This window comes from Hyperolius riggenbachi, chromosome 1 (assembly GCF_040937935.1).
Source record: "Hyperolius riggenbachi isolate aHypRig1 chromosome 1, aHypRig1.pri, whole genome shotgun sequence".
Taxonomy (NCBI): domain Eukaryota; kingdom Metazoa; phylum Chordata; class Amphibia; order Anura; family Hyperoliidae; genus Hyperolius; species Hyperolius riggenbachi.
Genome location: NC_090646.1, coordinates 104,998,792 through 105,014,672, shown reverse-complemented (window position 1 = coordinate 105,014,672; position 15,881 = coordinate 104,998,792). Strand labels below are relative to the sequence as shown.

General features: G+C 42.8%; 1 protein-coding gene across 1 annotated transcript in view; it reads right to left on the bottom strand.

Moving 5' to 3' along the window:
- Positions 1–7,043: 7,043 nt before the first annotated feature.
- The window catches only part of LOC137558246 (uncharacterized), a 57,122-nt gene continuing 48,284 nt past the window's right edge, over positions 7,044–15,881 (bottom strand). Inside the window, exons 6-7 of the mRNA XM_068271732.1 lie at positions 14,793–14,937; positions 7,044–8,306 (exon numbers count right to left, since the gene is read on the bottom strand). Of these exons, the coding sequence (XP_068127833.1) occupies positions 8,283–8,306; positions 14,793–14,937 (169 nt within the window). The 3' untranslated portion in view covers positions 7,044–8,282. The remainder of the gene's footprint in view (positions 8,307–14,792; positions 14,938–15,881) is intronic.

The window sequence follows — 15,881 nt, the reverse complement described above, 5'->3', positions numbered from 1 at the left end:
ATTGCTTCTTGATAATAAAACATGCACAAAGTGCTACTGGAGAATTATTTGTTTTGCGTCTTCTTAAAGGGCAACTATTACCTCTTCCAATACTTACCTTACTAATTCTGCATGTGTACATTTTTTCTCACACCTCATTATATCCTAGCAAATGGACACATTTATCAAGAAAGGGACACTTAGAAATTCTGGAACCATAATGGAGCAAAGAGTCAGCTTTCAGAAGATTAACAAAACCTGGGCCCATATGCAATTAACTTTTTCTCCTGAGTTTTTGCTGAGGAGATCATTTTTCATCTTCTATTTAGAATAACTTTTTAGAACTTTGCAATTGAAATGTACCAAAATGTTGGTGGACAAGTACTATCAAAACTACAGTATTTGAAGTATTTTCTTGCTTGCTGGTTGCTGGGCCCATATGCAATTCACCGTTTCACTTGAGTTTTCTCCTAGGTGATAATTTTAAACTTATCAATAAAATGCCTTTTAAGCCACCAGAAAGTGCAAAAATACTCAAAATAATTTTGTTAGTACTTTTTTACCAACTTTTTGGTACTTTTTTAGTTGAAAAGTGCTGGAAAGTTATTTTAAATCGAAAATGAAAAATGATCTCCTAGGAGAAAAGTCAGGTGAAAAAGTGAATTGCATATGGGCCCTGGTGTTGTAAAAGGCATTTTATTGACAAGTTTGAAAATATCATTTAGAACACTTAGGAGAAAACTCAGGAGAAAAAGTGAATTGCATATGGGCCCTGGATTCCTGTTGGTAGCTCTGCCCAGTGCCCAATCCACCTTTGTATCACATTTTTTCTCTGGTGTCTTTTGACAGCTGTTTGGTCTTGTCCATGGTAGTAGTTGGAGTCTGACTGACTGTGGGGTGGACAGGTGTCGGTACTTTTCCATTAGCTGGGCGCATCCGGCAGGTGGCGCTAATTACTAATCCCCCTCCAGGCCGCCATGGATAGTAGAGAAAGATGTAACGCTGGTGGAGTTTTGTCGCCACCTAGTGGATGCGCCTGGCTAACGGAAAAGAACCCAGGTGTCTTTAGAGAGCTCAGACATGTGCTGCTAATTTAGATTAAAGAGTGAAGTAGGGGTGGACTTTTTAAAGTCAGAGTAACAGGTCTTACAGAATTCTTGCTGAGTGCCAGGTGTTCAAATACTTATGTGCAGCAGTGCAATACAAATAAATGTTTTAACTACCGCTTGAATGCTGCTAGGAGACTGTTAGACGGCAAAACCGCCGTCTATTTACATGGTACATTGCTGCGATCTACAGCAGCACTGTACTGGGGACACGGCTGTCCCCTCTGCAGGCACGAAAGCGATCGGGCTGATGCCTATGACAGCCGATCACGTTGATTGGCTGGCAAGGGGAGGACGGGCTGGCAAAAAAAAGCAATATTTATTTAAAAAAATAAATATCTATAAAAAAAAATAGGATCAGCGATCACAGCCCACCAACAGAGATCTCTGTTGGTGGGCAGAAATGGGGGGACCACTTGTTTGCTGAGTTGTATGGCCCTGCAGCGAGCCTGTAAAGCTGCAGTGGCCTAATTGGTAAAAAATAGCCTGGTCACTTGGGAGAAGGGGGGGGGGGGGGTAGGGCGAGGAGTAAAGCCTGTGGTCCTCAAGTGGTTAAAAGTTATACAATGTGATTTCCTGAATTTTTTTCTTAATGCTGTCTCTCAGAGAGCTCAAATATACGAACTATTGACCTTTTTATCTATCCCATTCTCAGAAGCCCAGTTCTCTGCCAGGAAAGTGTTTTATGGCTGAAATCTCTTATCAGTGAGGGACACTATAGTCCAAATGAATGAAAACTACCAGCTGCATAGCTGAATATTGAGGCAGGGGCCCCACTTGTCTTTCAGTTTTCTCTGCATGATTTTTTTCTGCACACTATGTGCATTTGTATGCAGAAAAAAAAGTGTTTATTTATTTATAGAGAAGACTGACAAAATGTGCAGAATTACCCTGCAGGATGTCAGGTTTTATTCTGCGCCCGAAATCTGCATTCAAGTGTGACCTAGCCCATTGATTAACCACTTGAGGACCGCAGTGTTAAACCCCCCTAAAGACCAGGCCATTTTTTGTTAAATTTGCCAATGCACAGAAGTGATTCCCCCCCCCCCCCCCTCCCCCTTCCTTTTCTCCCTACCAACAGAGCTTTCTGTTGGTGGGGTCTGATTCCCCCCCCCCCCCCCTCCAGTGTTTATTTATTTATTTTTTATAAATATTAATGTCATTATTTTAACAATAAATGTTACTATTTATTTATTTATTTTTACAAAAAACCTCCCTCCCCCCAGCCAGCCAATCATGGCGATCGGCTGTCATAGGCTTCAGCCTATAAGAGACAATCGCTCTCCTGTGCCCCAGGGGGACAGCTGTGTCACACGGCTGTCCCCAGTACAGCGCTGCTGCTGATCGCAGCGATGAACTAAATAAATAGACGGCAGTTTCGCAGTCTATCAGTCTCCTAGCGGCGATCGCGGAGCTCCACCTCCCAAGCGGAGATGCGTGTACATCAGCACGTGCGATCTCCTGCAAAACAGGCCCGCAAGACCTTGCACCGATTGGCATTAGGCGGTCCTGGGGCTGCCGCCGCGGCCACGCCCTTCGGCGTGATGCGGTCGGCTAGGAGTTAACATGAGTTCTCACTTGAAGTCACTTTTTCTGTACAGAAAACACACACGAAAGCAAATAAGGCCCCTTTTACACTCAATCAGCTGCTCTCAGTCATAACTGAAAGTAAAACTGATTTTCAAAGTAATGTCAGGCAGGGGCTACAATTGTAGGCTTTTGTGCACGTTTTCTGCACTGAAAAACTGAATTCAACTGAGAACTCATGTTAATTAAATGGGCTAGGTCACACTTGAATGCAGATTTTGCGTGCAGAAAAAAAACTGACATCTTGCGTAATTTGTCGGTTTTCTCTATAAATTACATTAGCTGCTGTAAGGCAGGAGTCACACTTGTCTTTCAGATTTTCTGAAAAGTGTAGAAAACTGAAAGACAAGTGTGACCCCTGCCTCCATGTTTTCCTATGGCTCAGTTCCCACTATACACGTTTTAACTGAAAGATTTTTCACAACGCATACTAATGCACACTAACGCGTACCAACGCATTAAGTGTAAAAGGGCCATAAGTGTGACCCCTGCCTTACTCTTTCAGGCAGGGAAAGAAGAAAAGGAGCACAGCATAGGTATTTGTATGTTTACGAATGTACATACACCTGTCTATTTCATCATGTCACATGTCACTTGAGGTTCCCTTTAAGGTAAAATAGACATCCCCGGGACTTTTCTTGATTCTACAGTAGTAAGCCTTTCATCTGTGGTGATAAATCGAACAAGGGTGCTGCATATCTATAGGAATGGGGTGTTTCTTTTATTGCTTATATCCAGTGGCGGCTCCAGGAATTTTTTTAGGGGGTGCTATGCAGGTGCTGGACCAATTTCCGGGGGAGCTGACGACCTGCAGCGCGGCGGAAAATGGGCGTGGTCATGACCGGATGAGGGCGGGGCTAACTGTAATTTAAAGTGAACCCAGGGTGAGAGTGATATGGTGGCTGCCATATTTATTTCCTTTTAAACAATTCTAGTTGCCTGGCAGCCCTGCTGATCTATTTGGCTGTAGTAGTGAACTGAATTACATCAGAAACAAGCATGCAGCTAATCTTGTCAGTTCTGACAATATTGTCAGAAACCCCTGACCTGCTGCATGCTTGTTCAGGGTCTATGGTTGAAAGAATTAGAGGCAGAGGACCAACACGGCAGCCAGGCAGCTGGTATTACTTAAAAGGAGATAAATATGGCAGCCTCAATATTATTCTCACCTCGGGTTCCCTTTAAAAGTGCAACGCAAAGACAGAGGGCCCAAGTTTTGGTGACCCTTTTCCCAGAAAATTCACATAATTGTGCAAGTTTTCTCAAGAAAATACACGTAATGTGAGCAGATTTAAAAAAAAAAAACACGTCCAATGACCCCAATATGCACAATCGTTATCAGATATGGCTCCAATATGCACAATCGGTAGCAGATATGACCCCAATATGCACAATCGTTACCAGATATGGCCCCAATATGCACAATCGTTATCAGATATGACCCCCAATATGCACAATCGGTAGCAGATATGGCCCCAATATGCACAATCGGTAGCAGATATGGCCCCAATATGCACAATCGGTAGCAGATATGGGCCCAATATGCACAATCGGTAGCAGATATGACCCCAATATGCACAATCCGTAGCAGATATGACCCCAATATCCACAATCCGTAGCAGATATGACCCCAATATGCACAATCCGTAGCAGATATGACCCCAATATGCACAATCCGTAGCAGATATGACCCCAATATGCACAATCCGTAGCAGATATGACCCCAATATGCACAATCGGTAGCAGATATGACCCCAATATGCACAATCGGTAGCAGATATGACCCCAATATGCACAATCCGTAGCAGATATGACTCCAATATGCACAATCCGTAGCAGATATGACTCCAATATGCACAATCCGTAGCAGATATGACCCCAATATGCAGAATCCGTAGCAGATATGGCCCCAATATGCACAATCAGCATCACCTGAAAAAGAAAAGAAAAACCCATTTACTCACCTACAGCCAGAAGACCTTCTTTCCTGACCTCCTGTCCCGACCTCCTTGTGGCGCGCAGCGCCCGCGCGCCCACGATCCTCTTCCTTCCCGAAGTCACGAGACTTCCTGCCTGCATGCTGAGAGCAGGGCTACGGGAAAATGGCCGCCCGAAGTCTGCAGAGCAGGGCTCCGGGCGGCCATCTTACAGTAGCCCTGCCTGCTGCTCTGTGCTGCCGCTGTGTGAACTGACTTGGCGTCTTTTAGACGCCTGAAGTCAGTTCACTCCAGGGGGTGCTTTGGGGGTGCTTGGCCAATTCTAGGGGGTGCTCGAGCACCCCCAAGCACCCCCCTGGCGCCGCCCCTGCTTATATCTCTGGTACTGATTACAAAAAAGTTGGAACGTTCCATTTAAGACATCCTAGCAAATACAGTGGGAAGCGAAAGTTTGGGCAACCTTGTTAATCGTCATGATTTTCCTGTATAAATGGTTGGTTGTTACGATAAAACATGTCAGTTAAATATATCATATTGGAGACACACACAGTGATCATGATTTTCAATTAAAAATGGACCTCTGTCTTTTAATTTTACCATGACCAGGGTTGGCCTTTGCCCTGAGGGCACCACAATATTCTTCTTTGGGGCTGCCACCGGGACCTCAGTGAAACTCCTCCCCAGATTGTAGAAAACAGAGTCAAGCACATAAAGTAACTTTCATTAACATAGTTTTAATAATTTGTTCTGATATACATGCAAATATGCAGCTGATACAGTAGAAGTATATAAAAAGATGCTAACATGATTTATCATAATAAGTATAAAAACAACCACACAAGTAACAAAGACATAGTTTTTTGTTGTTTTGCCCAATTTCCACATATTTCTGTACTGGCCTTAACCAGAGGAATAACTTAAAGCGGTATAAAACTCTGACATAATATTCAATAAAAACATGTTTTCCTACTTTTTATATCACATACAGTAATCATCTCCCGCCTAGACTACTGCAACACCCTGCTCTGTGGCCTACCAAAAAACAGGCTAGCTCCTCTCCAATCCCTTCTAAATGCAGCGGCCCGCCTCATTCACCTTTCCACACGCTCTTCCGATGCAGCCCCACTGTGCCGTTCTCTCCACTGGTTACCCATTACCCAGAGGATCCAGTTCAAACTCCTGACTCTAACATACAAAGCCCTCCACGAGTTGTCTCCTCCATACATCTCCTCACTAATCTCAAGATATTGTCCCTCCCGCAACCTTCGTTCCTCCCAAGAAATTCTCCTGGCCTCTAAGCTCATCACCTCCTCTCATGCTCGCATCCAGGACTTTACACGAGCATCAGCCCTTATCTGGAACTCTCTTCCACAGCCTGTACGTCATGCTCCAAACCTGGACATCTTCAAACGCACTCTTAAAACACACCTTTTCAGACAAGCTTATAACATTCTATAGCCCTTTATTTACTTATTTGTCACAATGTAATCAGAGGCAAAGAATCACTGCCTCATCCATCCTCCACCCCCTTACCTAGTGTGTCCCCCACTACCCATTAGATTGTAAGCTCGCAAGGGCAGGGTCATCCTCCTAATGTTTACTGTCTTTGTAACAATATTTGTGCTGCTTGGAACTCTGCTGTATATTTGTTAGTTGTATCTATGTTCCCCTTGTCGTCTTATTGTGCTTTGTAAAGCGCTGCGGAATATGTTGGCGCTATATAAATAAAAAATAATAATAATAATAATAAAATAATAATAATAATATTTGCTTTTGTGCATAAGTAGTATTATTCGTTTAGAAATTACAATTTTTCAAAGTACTATTTTTTTGCTCTGAGAGCTGCAATTGCATTTTATTCATAACTGGTGTATTTCTATTGTATTTCTATTGTAATGTACCCAGGAATGATTTCTGAGTGGCTGTCTGTGTTCTGGAGTGTCTGCACAGTCAGAGAAGTGTTTGCATTCCTCACTTGATACATTTAAAGGGACACTTAAGCCACCTGAAAAAAATGAGTTTTACTCACCTGGGGCTTCTACCAGCCCCCTGCAGCTGTCCGGTGCCCACGTAGACTCGCTCTGATGCTCCTGGCCCCGCCGGCAGCCACTTCTGGTTTCGGCGACAGGAGCCGACAGGCTGGGAACGTGAGTGATTCTTCGCGTTCCTGGCCGCAATAGCACCCTCTATGCTGTTGTTGCATATAGAGGGCGCTATTACGGCTATTATAGCATATACTATAACAGCATAGAGGGCGCTATTACGGCCAGGAACGCGAAGAATCACTCAAATTCCCGGCCTGTCGGCTCCTGTCGCCGAAACCGGAAGTGGCTGCCAGCGGGGCCAGGAGCATCGGAGCGAGTCTACGCGGGCACCGGACAGCTGCAGGGGGCTGGTAGAAGCCCCAGGTGAGTAAAACTCATTTTTTCAGGTGGCTTAAGTGACCCTTTAAGTAAACACAAGATAGTGTTAAACACAAGATAATCACTAGTTCGTATGTGTCCAGCTTTCCCTGCAGGGAGCTTGTAAGTCCTGTGTTTAACTAGTTCAATGCTGTTCTAGAAAAAAAAAATGTGGTAGTATATAATATGCTGTAAATAATTTTTTAGGCCTCTTTCACAGTACGATGTTAAAGTCGCATGTTAAAATATTTAACGCAGAATAACTCACTGCAATGAGAATTCAATGCCCCATTCACAGTGCACACGTTGCGTTGGTGACTAACACTGCACGTTAAGTGAAAGTACTGAATGCAGTGCGTTATACTCGTTATTAGCTGCGTTGGACTGTTTGCACATGCTCAGTAATAACTTGGAAGCATACTTTTCATTGTCTGTATGCTCTACTGTATGAGACGATAACGGGGCATTAAGTTGCGTTGCGACTTTTTGGAGGTGTTGCGTTGCAATGTGCGTTGCGACTTTAACGTCCCATCAAAACGCAACGTCCTACTGTGAACGAGGCCTGAGAGCAAAGAAGAAATGCTGGGTTTAATTCACCTTTAATAACCAAAACCCACAAGTAAAAACAGTACTGTAACAGAAAATTCCACTTTTGTTAATAAATTACAACAAACATAAATCAGTGCAATGCAAGTATTTTGCAAAGTAATGTAATTAGATTAACTTTCAAAATTTGAAGAGAGTTTACGTGGAAGAATGGGCAAAATCACACCTGAGCAATATATAAGACTAGTTTCTCCATACAGGAAGCACCATGAATATGTCATTACCAAGGACTTTTCTATTAAGAATTAAATCAATTTCAGTAATGTGTTCAGTACTCATTCCCTGTGTTATTCCTTTATACTATACATAACTTACTTAATGGACTTACTTGTTTTGGTTTCTTTGTATTTGGAGACTACTTGGGCTTTTACCAACATGGTGGTGTAAGTTTCATGTCAACAGCCCCATTAGAAATGTATTAAATGAGAATAATATTGATTATATACTTATTTTCCCTGCCGTAGGCAGTATGGTTAGATACCCACCCAATGCTCTCACAAAATGTAATAATAGTTGTAGTACAGACAAAAGTTAAACAATAATAAGTAATATAGTCAGAAAGTAATTATAAGTAAATAGTATAACAACTATAAATGAGTGCTAAAGCATTGTATTCTGTTATTGCAAACTGTAATCTTTTCTCATTCTCCATTTGGGGAGGCATCCTATGTGTTGAGGCTTACTGACATCTGAAGAGAGGAAAAATAAAAACATCAGAATAAAGATATTTTATAGTGATGAAGGATCAAATATCGCACAACAGAAAAGGATCACAGTGAAATAAGTGAGGTGATTAAGTTAGGTGGAAAAGAGCAGTAAGATGTAGTGATGGGCGCTAACCGCCATTATTGCCACAGAGAAGCCATAGTCATAATTTCGCATTGAAATTCACAATGACAATGCAAAATAGTAATGCGAAATTTTGGGGAAAAAATCATAATCAATTTCGCATGTAAACTTGATCCATCCGTAATTTCGCGTAATTTAGCCACGTTTTGCATAATTTTGTGCCAGCTTTAGTGGTTAATAGCAAAACTCACATACATGCTATCATCAACAAAATTATGCTGGGTATATTATGGGGAATATTGGGAACAAGTTAAAAAAAATTGTCAAAAAGAGCTTGTAGTTTTTGAGATAATTGATTTGGAAAATACAAAGAAAAAATAGTTTTTAAACTCAGAAAAATGAAAGTTTAAAAACTCTTTTTCCTTTGCATTTTCAAAATTATCTCAAAAACTACAAATTCTTTTTTTTGACCTGTTCTCATTATCCCCGTTAACATACATAGCAATTTTAGTGATGTTAGCATGTATGGGGGCCTTGTTATTAACCACTGAAGTCGGCACGAAGTTACGCAAAATTTTGCGCAATTATGCAAAATAATGGATGGATTGCAAAAAATCAATTGCATGTCCAAACTGTAATTACGTATGACCGTAATTGTGAAAAATTATGTGAAATTTTGCATAATCGTAATTAACAGATTGCGATCATCACTAGTCAGATGCAGTGAAGTGGCATTTCTAGGTAGGGCTGCTCAAATCCAGATCCGGGAGACACCCCGATAGTAGCTATTTGGATATCTCCCAGTAAACCTGTGCGGGCTGGGCAGGGGGGTCAATCATACCTGTCTGATGTCTTCTTCGTTCGTCCCTGGCGCCTCCCACGATGCGGTTCACGCGGCAGTCACGTGACTACAAACACTTCCTCCTTCCGGGTTGAAGGAGGAAGTGTTTGTAGTCAGGTGATGCGCGTTGACCGCATCGTGGGAGTCGCCAGGGACGGACGAAGAAGATGTCAGACAGGTAAGACCCACCGCCCAGCCCGCACAGGTTTACTGGGAGATATCCGGATAGCTACTATAGCGGATCTGGATTTGAGCAGCCCTATTTCTAGTAAGCTTTTAAACACTGTAGAGAAATTGGGCCCGGTCTAATTTTTTTTTCTTTCTAAGTTTTCTCCTAGGTGATATTTTCATATCTTATCAATTAAATGTCTTTTAAAGGGGTTCTGTGGCCTTTAAAAAAAACAAAAAGCGTCACTTACCTCGGGCTTCTACCGTCACCCTGCAGCTATCAAGTCCCATGCTGTCACTGAAGCCCACTCCGTTCCTCGCCGCCAGTCACCTGCAAATTATTTATTTAACTAGATGAATAGCACTGTGGCTGCGCACGTCCTCGCTCCTGCGCGTGTTATCAGGAGTTTACTGTGCAGTACGAACTCTTCTTGTATTGCGCCTGCGTTTTAGACTCCCAATGACACGTGCAGGAGCATGGCTGCACACGGCCTCGGCTGGGCACCCACAGTGCTATTCATCTAGTTAGACAAATAATTGGTGACTCGCAGCGAGGAACGGAGGGGGCTTCAGTGACAGCGTGGGACTTCATAGCTGCAGGGGCCGGTAGAAGCCCCAGGTAAGTGACACTGTTTGGTTTTTTTAAAGGCCACAGAACCCCTTTAAGCCACCAACAAGCAAGAAAATTCTGTGAATCATTTTGACTTGAATTTTTTTCACCTGGTTTTTGGTATTTGCAGAGTGTTAAAAAGTTATCTTGAACAGAAGATGACAAATTATTTCCTAGGAGAAAACCTGGCAAAAAAGTGAATTGGTTCGGGCCCATTGACCCTCTTTCTATTATAATTTTTGGCATAGTGCCCTTAAAGCACCAGTCCTTTGAGGGACTCTTAACAACATAACTATGTAACTGTGACATGGCTATGTTCTCTGTAAGGGGCTGTGTGAGCTAGAAGTGCTATATAAACACATAATAATAATAATTACTTTGAGTGTATCGGGTGCTCAGAATCCAGTGCTTGTTAGAAGACTGAAAATCTAGTCCTTAGCAGAATTTTTGCTAAATTTTTATTCTATAGTGGTGTCAACACCCTTGAACATTCCTCAAGATGACTACATCTAGAAACCTAGACCAGCCAACATATCCAACATATTTGGTTAGTTGGCTACACACAATTAGGAGTTTGACCAAAACCTCTTGAGACCCAGGCAAGTCCACCACATGCAAATATCTGTGGCTGAAAAATTGCATCCTCTAGGAGAAGTGGATTGTGGAAGGAACCACATCTTGTATACCTTTAAAGAGAATCTGTACTCTAATATTCTTACAATAAAAAGCATACCATTCTATTCATTATTTTCTCCTGTGCCCCTCTGTGCTGTTTCTGCCACTCTCTGCTGCAATCCTGGCTTGTAATTAACCGTTTTAGGCAGTGTTTACAAACAAACTAACCAGCTTCTAATAGGCTCAGCTAAGCATAGTGTGTGAGTCATTCAGAGTGTGCAGGGGGCCTGCAGAGGGTGTGTATCGCTTCTACCAATCACAAGCAGCCCTGCACATTCCACACAATCAAGCCTTAGCCCGACAAACAGGCCAGAGGAAAGATACATTGATTTATTACAGAGACAGTGCAGTTAGGAAAGACTGCAGTAAGCCAGAGCAGATTAGAACAGGCATAGGAACTTATAGGATAGAAGAACTAAGGTTGAAAAATTTGTTACAGAGTCTCTTTAAATGAAGTCAGCTGCACATCTAATTTAGGGGTATGAACTTCTGGCAGCAGAATCCTATCTAATTATTATAAGCAAATAATGTAATCCAGACATTTTATTCAATGATACATAAGCCCAGTAACATACATCACCAACAACTGTTACAAGGCTGCAAAGGGCCTCCTTTGTCAAGGTGTGTTGAACAAGATAGACAATGATTAAGTGAAACTAACAAGCTTAAGTTGGACATCATTTATGACACCAGATTCCTGGCATAATGAAAACAATATTTCAGTCCAGCAATTTGATACTGCCAGGATATATGCAAAATTATAGATACTGCCTGTGGTATATTATCATATGCACTAGTTAGCCTATGAGATCGCCTCCAAAAAAAGATTATACTACCTGTTCCTTAGCTCATGGACAAGTCATACGGATAAGTAGTGCATATTATTATATACTGCAGAAAGTATTTTTATTTTTAAATATACAGTATATCCCAGAAGTGCATTTCACTGTAAAAAAAAAACAACAGATGTAACTGTTTACATATGTCATGAAATAAAAAGTTTGGATTATAGTGATTTTTATGCAGATTGTGGCTTCTCTTTTTACACTGTCAGATAGGAGGTATTATATCACAGCTTTCAAATCTTTCTCTGTTTTGTGCCTGTTAATAGATAATAAAGTGTTCACCAGACATTTAAAAAAAATGTCTTAGGGCCCGTTCACACTGCACGCGTTTCCATATGCGTTTTGGAAACGCGTGCGGGGGGGCCGACACGCAGGACATCAGACATTGCATAGAGTGCAATGTCTGATGTTCACACAGCATGCGTTCCGGACCTGTGCGGTCCGGGAACGCATGCTGCACGCAGATTTTACAAAAACGCGCGGCTGTCCCATTCACTTTTCAGTGATGGGATCAGCCACGCAACGCATACGAACGCGGATGGCGTGCGTTCGTTCGCGTTGCGGTCCGCATGCGTTGCGGTCCGCACTTTGTAGTCTGAACGGGCCCTTAATCAGGAATGGTTTGACTACTTGACCAGCACGGTCAACTTTTCTCCTGTCAGACTCAAAGCGCTCAAGAGCTGCAGCCACTAAGGATGCACTCAAGAGGCTAGGGAGTCTTGCCTCCTTATAGCTCCCAACTGTCCCTCTTTTGGAGGGACAGTCCCTCTTTGGGAGCCCTGTCCCTCTTTCCTCCTCATTTGTCAGGACTTTGTCCCTCTTTCTATGTAAATATATATATTTCTCTACTAAAAAATGTGTTTGATTGACTCTAAACTTTTTTTCCTATCCTTTAAATTGATATATTACTAATTTCAAAATGTTAATATGAAGGAAAATGAACCAGGATACAAAGGACCAGAATGGTTTGAATTATAAAACAACATATTTTTCTTATGAAATCTTTATGGTGTGCGTGACTAGAGGTGTGATGGGGGCGTGATCAGGGGTGTGAAAGGGGCGAGGCTTAAGTGTCCCTCTTTCTTATCACAAAAAGTTGGGAGGTATGTCCTTACTGAATAGGTACTGCCCCTAGCCAGGATTCGAACCCTGGTCTCCCATGTCAAAGGCAGAGCCCTTAAAGAGACTCTAACAAAATTTTCAGCCTTATTTCTTCTATCCTATAAGTTCCTATACCTGTTCTAATGTGGTCTGTCTTACTGCAGCCTTTCCTAGTTGCACAGTGGCTGTATTATCTCTGTTATATAATGTAATCTTCTTTCCTTTGTCAGCTTTGTCGGCTCAGGCAGGAATGTGCTGCTCTGCTGTGATAGGTAGAAGTTATACACACCCTCTCCACACCCCCTGCAGGCTCTGTATGAGTCACAGACTGAGCTTCTCTCAGCCTTTCACATGCTGGTTAGCAGCCATGTTTTTTGTTTGTAAACACTGCCTAAAACTGGCAATTACAAGCCAGGATTGCAGCAGGGAGTGGCACGAACAGCAAAGAGGGGCCCAGGAGAACATAATGAATAGAATGGTATGCTTTTTATTGTAAGAATTTTAGAGTTCAGATTCTCTTTAACCAGTACACTATTTGGCACAGAGAGGCTTTTGATTCGTTTCTGTAAATCTCCTGCTTGTCACCTAAACAAGTTTGGCAGGTGATGGAAAAAAAAAACATTTCAGTAATGTTTTCCACTGCCACATTTATTCCAGGTATTCCAGAGAAGGGTCAGGGGGATAATCAGAGGCTGGTCAGTACCTATTAACTTCTTAACGACCGCTCCACGCCAATCGGCGTGGACGCGGCAGCAGCCCCAGGACCGCCTAACGCCGATCCGCATGCAGTCCTAGAGGCATGCTTTGCAGGAGACCGCACGCACCGTTGCGCGCGCATCTCCGCTTGAATGACCGAGCTCCGCACTGCCATCACCTCCAGGGGCGGAGACTGTTAGACGGCCGTCTATTTACTGTGTACAGAGCTGCGATCTACGTAACTGCTGTACTGGGGACAGCCGTGTCACTCGGCTGTCCCCTGGGGAGACAAGACAGCATTCTGCTGTCATAGGCTGAAGCCTATGACAGCTGAATGCTGATTGGCTGGCAGGGGGAGGGAGAGAGGGAGGGGAAAAAAAGCTAAATTTATTTAAAAAATAAAGAAATAAATATTTATAAAAAATAAATAAACATTGAGCGAGCAATCACAGCCCACCAACAAAGAGCTCTGTTGGTGGGCAGAAAAGCAAGGGGGGGAAATCACTTGTGTGCTGAGTTGTGCGGCCCTGCAGCAAGGCCTTAAAGCTGCAGTGGCCTAATTAGTAAAAAATGGCCTGGTCACTAGGGGGGTTTAACCACTTGAGGACTGCGTGGTTTTCCTATGATCTGTGCAGTGGGGGCTCTTCAGCCTGCAGCACAGATCAGATTTCAGCCAGGGCGACCAGACTTCCCCCCCTTTTTTCCCCACTAGGGGGATGTCCTTCTGGGGGGGTCTGATCGCCGCTGGCTGTTTGAGGGTAGCGGGGGCTCCTCAAAGCCCCCTTCCGCAGCGCTATTCCCCCCTCCCTCTCCTTCCCTCGCTCCTGTCCTCTCTATGGGCGGTACATGACGGCGATCCGTCCTGTACCGCCTCTGATAGGCTTTAGCCCAGTGTCTGCAGCTCTTGAGTGCTTTGAGTCTGACAGGAGAAAAGCGCTATACAAATGTTTGGATTTTTATTATTATTATATGTGGGATCTACAGGGTGACAATGCTATTGTGCTTGTATGGCTATTGCACAGCCGTGCTGATGCCAGAAGAGGAGCGCCATCCTGATAACTTTGCCAACTAGCTCTTGTTGGCAATCTTCTGGTCATCTGCCCCCTGGCGATGGGGGACTGCAGAACACTGAGGGAATCCTCAATAGGATCCAGCGGCTTCCCTCTCTTTTGGTAAATATCTCTTTTTGTCTGGGGTACACTTTAACCTCCTTGGTGTTATGATTATTTCCAGATTTAGTGTCTAAAAGTGGTGCAATTTTTTCACAAGCTTTTAGACTCTAAAAACAAGAAAAAACAAACAAACAGAGAGATCTACATCAGCTCCTGCATATAACTCACTCAGGCACAGGCACTTGATTACCGCTCTGAGCTGCGGATTTCCATCCCGAGCCTGAATCGGGATTACCGCTAAGGAAGTTCAAGTAATTTGCATACATGTATTCACTAACCATTTGAAACAGTTTTCCAACTGCTTGTTTTAGCTCTCTCATATCCTTGTCTTTGGACAGCGATTTTATCTCCTGTTCCAGCAGTTTCCAAATTCTTGAAGGTCCATTTCTTGGACACCACAATTGGGATTTAAGAGATTTAAATCTATTGGGAAGAAAACATATATACGTATATATTCTAATAGACACCAACAGATAAGCAGGTTTCATTGCAACATAGGTAATAGCGTAATAACTAGTACAGTACAAATATTAATGCAGCATAAAACATAAGCTTGTGGGAAATGTTTCAACCTATATAGACTCCTTTCTCTTTTTGTTTCCATATCAGACATGATGACTTTTATTGCAGGCCTCCTGGAAGCAAGTATAAATATCAGACATACATACAGGAATATAAGAATCAGTGCAGGATTTTACGAAATTTTTATTTTTTATTTATTTAATTATTTATATAGCAAATACCTAATAGAGTACTCGGGGGATTTGTATAGGATACGTGTTCCCTGAACAGGGTTAGGCCCCTAGCGCACTAAAACATAACTTTTATTAGTTCTATTAAAATCAGGTATATCAAAGGTACAGCATTTATAAAACATAAACAGCTGCGTTGGTGTTTGACACTATTGTGTTACATATGAATCATATCCCTGGGATGGATCACTTTCAGGCAGATAAAGATTGTACATCTATGTGCATGTGTCGTGGAGAGGAAAGGGATCTCCTCTCCAGCACCTATGCACAGCTAGTACATGCACAAATAGGACCTGCTGATCACACCCTCTTGCACCAAACACAGGTATAATGGACAGTAGGGGATCACACCATGCAAACAGTGTACAAAATTACAAATAACTCGACATGTTTCGGCTAAACGCCTTCGTCCGGAGTGAATACATATATACAGTGACAAGACACAAGACAAGACAAATAACATTTATATTGCGCTTTTCTCCTTGCGGACTCAAAGCGCCAGAGCAGAGCAGCAGCCACTAGGGCACGCTCTATTGGCAGTAGCAGTGTAAGGCCTCTTGCACACTGCAAGCGATTCAGATTCAGATTCCGCTTTTTAATCTGTTTTTACTTCCG